At 45.4% G+C, this 6,000-nt stretch overlaps 1 protein-coding gene across 4 annotated transcripts in view; it reads left to right on the forward strand.

The window, feature by feature from the left end:
• Positions 1-6,000, forward strand: part of LOC110535129 (extracellular matrix organizing protein FRAS1) — a 349,490-nt gene that overhangs the window by 128,293 nt on the left and 215,197 nt on the right. For all 4 annotated transcript variants that reach the window (XR_016484722.1, XM_090191232.1, XM_090191233.1 and 1 more), the window contains exon 4: positions 5,358-5,450. Coding sequence is in view for 3 of the 4 variants with exons in the window: in XM_090191232.1 (XP_090047358.1) it covers positions 5,358-5,450 (93 nt within the window). In the remaining variant the exon portion in view is untranslated. The remainder of the gene's footprint in view (positions 1-5,357; positions 5,451-6,000) is intronic.

Raw genomic sequence — 6,000 nt, forward strand, 5'->3', positions numbered from 1 at the left:
ATCTCCTCCTCACCATAGTGTATTCTATCAGATATCCTCCTCACCATATTGTCTTCTATCAGATCTCCTCCTCACCATAGTGTCTTCTGTCAGATCTCCTCCTCACCATAGTGTGGAGATTTTAGGATGAACACAGCTCTTAAATATTTCAGTTTCTGAACGTTTTCCTTATGTTATTCATTTCAAAATGATAACTATTCTCTGTCCCTCATTCCTCTCTGTTCTCTGTCCCTCATTCCTCTCTGTTCTCTGTCCCTCATTCCTCTCTGTTCTCTGTCCCTCATTCCTCTCTGTTCTCTGTCCCTCATTCCTCTCTGTTTTCTGTCCCTCATTCCTCTCTTTTCTCTGTCCCTCATTCCTCTCTGTTTTCTGTCCCTCACTCCTCTCTGTTCTCTGTCCCTCATTCCTCTCTATTCTCTGTCCCTCATTCCTCTCTGTTCTCTGTCCCTCATTCCTCTCTGTTCTCTGTCCCTCATTCCTCTCTGTTCTCTGTCCCTCATTCCTCTCTGTTCTCTGTCCCTCATTCCTCTCTGTTCTCTGTCCCTCATTCCTCTCTGTTTTCTGTCCCTCATTCCTCTCTGTTCTCTGTCCCTCATTCCTCTCTGTTCTCTGTCCCTCATTCCTCTCTGTTCTCTGTAATCCATGTCCATTTGTTGGTATTTTTCAACGGTGGGTTATAATAAGAAAAGAAAGACAGAATGGTGATGTGTGGTGCAGGAGGAGAGATGGGGGAGGTAGTTCACACTAGAAAGACATAATGATGATGTGTGATGCAGGAGGAGAGATGGGGGAGGTAGTTCACACTAGAAAGACAGAATGATGATGTGTGATGCAGGAGGAGAGATGGGGGAGGTAGTTCACACTAGAAAGACAGAATGATGATGTGTGATGCAGGAGGAGAGATGGGGGAGGTAGTTCACACTAGAAAGACAGAATGATGATGTGTGATGCAGGAGGAGAGATGGGGGAGGTAGTTCACACTAGAAAGACAGAATGGTGATGTGTGATGCAGGAGGACAGATGGGGGAGGTAGTTCACACTAGAAAGACAGAATGATGATGTGTGATGCAGGAGGAGAGATGGGGGAGGTAGTTCACACTAGAAAGACAAAATGGTGATGTGTGATGCAGGAGGAGAGATGGGGGAGGTAGTTCACACTTGAAAGACAGAATGATGAAGTGTGATGCAGGAGGAGAGATGGGGGAGGTAGTTCACACTAGAAAGACAGAATGATGATGTGTGATGCAGGAGGAGAGATGGGGGAGGTAGTTCACACTAGAAAGACAGAATGATGATGTGTGATGCAGGAGGAGAGATGGGGGAGGTAGTTCACACTAGAAAGACAGAATGATGATGTGTGATGCAGGAGGACAGATGGGGGAGGTAGTTCACACTAGAAAGACAGAATGATGATGATGTGATGCAGGAGGAGAGATGGGGGAGGTAGTTCACACTAGAAAGACAGAATGATGATGTGTGATGCAGGAGGAGAGATGGGGGAGGTAGTTCACACTAGAAAGACAGAATGATGATGTGTGATGCAGGAGGAGAGATGGGGGAGGTAGTTCACACTAGAAAGACAGAATGATGATGTGTGATGCAGGAGGAGAGATGGGGGAGGTAGTTCACACTAGAAAGACAAAATGATGATGTGTGATGCAGGAGGAGAGATGGGGGAGGTAGTTCACACTAGAAAGACAGAATGGTGATGTGTGATGCAGGAGGAGAGATGGGGGAGGTAGTTCACACTAGAAAGACAGAATGATGATGTGTGATGCAGGAGGAGAGATGGGGGAGGTAGTTCACACTAGAAAGACAGAATGATGATGTGTGATGCAGGAGGAGAGATGGGGGAGGTAGTTCACACTAGAAAGACATAATGATGATAAGTGATGCAGGAGGAGAGATGGGGGAGGTAGTTCACACTAGAAAGACAGAATGATGATGATGTGATGCAGGAGGACAGATGGGGGAGGTAGTTCACACTAGAAAGACAGAATGATGATGTGTGATGCAGGACGAGAGATGGGGGAGGTAGTTCACACTAGAAAGACAGAATGATGATGTGTGATGCAGGAGGAGAGATGGGGGAGGTAGTTCACACTAGAAAGACAGAATGATGATGTGTGATGCAGGAGGAGAGATGGGGGAGGTAGTTCACACTAGAAAGACAGAATGATGATGTGTGATGCAGGAGGAGAGATGGGGGAGGTAGTTCACACTAGAAAGACAGAATGATGATGTGTGATGCAGGAGGACAGATGGGGGAGGTAGTTCACATTAGAAAGACAGAATGATGATGTGTGATGCAGGAGGATAGATGGGGGAGGTAGTTCACACTAGAAAGACAGAATGATGATGATGTGATGCAGGAGGACAGATGGGGGAGGTAGTACACACTAGAAAGACAGAATGATGATGATGTGATGCAGGAGGACAGATGGGGGAGGTAGTTCACACTAGAAAGACAGAATGATGATGATGTGATGCAGGAGGACAGATGGGGGAGGTAGTTCACATTAGAAAGACAGAATGATGATGATGTGATGCAGGAGGACAGATGGGGGAGGTAGTTCACACTAGAAAGACAGAATGATGATGATGTGATGCAGGAGGACAGATGGGGGAGGTAGTTCACACTAGAAAGACAGAATGATGATGATGTGATGCAGGAGGACAGATGGGGGAGGTAGTTCACACTAGAAAGACAGAATGATGAGGTGTGATGCAGGAGGAGAGATGGGGGAGGTAGTTCAGCCTAGAAAGACAGAATGATGATGATGTGATGCAGGAGGAGAGATGGGGGAGGTAGTTCACACTAGAAAGACAGAATGATGATGATGTGATGCAGGAGAACAGATGGGGGAGGTAGTTCAGCCTAGAAAGACAGAATGATGATGATGTGATGCAGGAGGACAGATGGGGGAGGTAGTTCACACTAGAAAGACAGAATGATGATGATGTGATGCAGGAGGACAGATGGGGGAGGTATATCCGAACAGTATATCCGCTCGTTTCAATTCCAATCAATTTAGGAATTGAACCAAATTCCAATTCAACATTTTCGTCATCGAAAAGCATTTTATTTTTTGGGTTTAACCTTTTTTTATCCAGGTTTTTCTCATTGAGATAATATCTCTTTTCCAAGAGAGACCTGGTCCAATAGCAGCAGGGGGAACAACAACGTTTCAGACAAAACAACTTACATACACAACATTAAACAAAACTATAAACACACTTACAGTACAACAAAAACATTTTACATTAAAAACCCAAACATGTGGACTAAAAACAGCTGGCCTAAAAACAATTACACTCTTCTATGATATATATAGTCGTGGCCAAAAGTTTTGAGAATGACACGAAAATTAATTTTCACCAAGTCTGCTGCCTCAGTTTGTATGATGGCAATTTGCATATACTCCAGAATGTTATCAAGAGTGATCAGATGAATTGCAATTAAGTCCCTATTTGCCATGCAAATTAACTGAATCTCCCCAAAAAATATTTCCACTGCATTTCAGCCCTGCCACAAAAGGACCAGCTGACATCATGTCAGTGATTATCTCGTAAACACAGCTGTTAGTGTTGACGAGGACAAGGCTGGAGATCACTTCGAATAACAGACTGGAAGCTTCAAAAGGAGGGTGGTGCTTGGAATCATTGTTCTTCATCTGTCAACCATGGTTACCTGCAAGGAAACATGTGCCGTCATCATTGCTTTGCACAAAAGGGGCTTCACCTGGCAAGTTTATTGCTGCCAGTAAGATTGCACCTAAATCAACCATTTATCGGATCATCAAGAACGTCAAGGAGAACGGTTCAATTATTGTGAAGAAGGCTTCAGGGCGCCCAAGAAAGCCCAGCAAGCACCAGGACCTGCTGCGGGATCGGGGCACCACCAGTACAGAGCTTGCTCAGGAATGGCAGCAGGCAGGTGTGAGTGCATCTGCACGCACAGTGAGGCAAGACTTTTGTAGGATGGCCTGGTGTCAAGAAGGGCAGCAAAGAAGCCACTTCTCTCCAGGAAAAACATCAGGGACAGACTGATATTCTGCAAAAGGTACAGGGATTGGACTGCTGAGGACTGGGGTAAAGTCATTTTCAAAGATGAATCCCCTTTCCGATTGTTTGGGGCATCGGGAAAAAAGCTTGTCCGGAGAAGACAAGGTGAGCGCTACCATCAGTCCTGTGTCATGCCAACAGTAAAGCATCCTGAGACCATTCATGTGTGGGGTTGCTTCTCAGCCAAGGGAGTGGGCTCACTCACAATTTTGCCTAAGAACACAGCCATGAATAAAGAATGGTACCAACACATCCTCCGAGAGCAACTTCTCCCAACAATCCAGGAACAGTTTGGTCACAAACAATGCCTTATCCAGCATGATGGAGCACCTTGCCATAAGGCAAAAGTGATAACTAAGTGGCTCGGGGAACAAAACATCGATATTTTGGGTCCATGGCCAGGAAACTCCCCAGACCTTAATCCCATTGAGAACTTGTGGTCAATCCTCAAGAGGCGGTGGACAAACAAAACCCCACAAATTCTGACAAACTCCAAACATTGATTATGCAAGAATGGGTTGCCATCAGTCAGGATGTGGCCCAGAAGTTAATTGACAGCATGCCAGGGCAGATTGCAGAGGTTTGAAAAAGAAGGGTCAACACTGTAAATATTGACTCTTTGCATCAACTTCATGTAATTGTCAATAAAAGCCTTTGACACTTATGAAATGCTTGTAATTATACTTCAGTGTTCCATAGTAACATCTGACAAAAATATCTAAAGACACTGAGGCAGCAGACTTTGTGGAAATTAATATTTGTGTCATTCTCAACTTTTGGCCACGACTGTACATTGATCAAGTGTTTAAACTCCACCAACGAAACTAGATCATCACATTTTAAAATGTTCAGGAGACGACAACGGTGCTAAGTAACTAAAACTATTTCTACCATGACCTGTTCTAATTTTTGGTACTGTTAGAAGCAAATCAGAATGGGACCGTAATTGATATTTATTTACTGACCTGACTAAGAAAGAACAGAGATAAAATGGCATTTTACCCAATATGACCTTTAAGAGAAATGGAGTTGGATTTTCCTGAATTGACTGTAATTGAAATATAATTGACCTTTTAACCACAGATCACATTTTGTCCTCCGTTCTGCATTAAGGGTCTAACTGTTTAAATGAATCTGTCTCTATATGTTCCTGTTTTATTGTATTTTTTACTAAAGGGTTATAAAAATAGACCAAAGGAGAAGAGCCATTCACAGTTCTCTTTCCATCCTGCATTAACATGGTTGTCAACTACAGGGAACTGATACTGTATTCTGTCTGTGTGTCTCCTCAGGGAGAGCGGTTGAGGATCCCTCCCAACCAGTGTTGTCCAGAGTGCCTGCCCTCCTCCCAGGGCTCTTGTCAGCATAAAGAAGCTGTTTATGGGGTCAGTAGGTGACACGGTCCACTGTGGAGGACCAGAGAAAACATCTGTCTTCCTCTCGCCTCTCCTCTGTCCCCTCTCCTCTCCTCTCCTCTCCTCTCCTCTCCTCTCCTCTCCTCTCCTCTCCTCTCCTCTCCTCTCCTCTCCTCTCTCCTCTCCTCTCCTCTCCTCTGTCCCCTCTTCTCTCCTCTCTCCTCTCCTCTCCTCTGTCCCCTCTTCTCTCCTCTCTCCTCTCCTCTGTCCCCTCTTCTCTCCTCTCTCCTCTCCTCTGTCCCCTCCTCTCTCCTCTCCCCTCTCCTCTCTCCTCTCCCCTCTCCCCTCTCCCCTCTCCTCTCCCCTCTCCACTCTCCCCTCTACCCTCTCAACACACAATCTCTTTCTTGTTAGCTCCTCCTCTTTCGCCATCTCACACAGAGCCTTTGTCCCAAATCACACCCTATTCTCTGTTTAGTGCACTACTTTTGACCAGAACCCTAAGGGCCCTTGGTGGTGCACTACTGTATGTAGGGAATAGTGTGCCATTTGGGAGCAACGAGAGAGAGCTGGCTGGCGG

This window comes from Oncorhynchus mykiss, chromosome 11 (assembly GCF_057628025.1).
Source record: "Oncorhynchus mykiss isolate SJ-2025 chromosome 11, ASM5762802v1, whole genome shotgun sequence".
NCBI classification, from domain to species: Eukaryota; Metazoa; Chordata; class Actinopteri; order Salmoniformes; family Salmonidae; genus Oncorhynchus; species Oncorhynchus mykiss.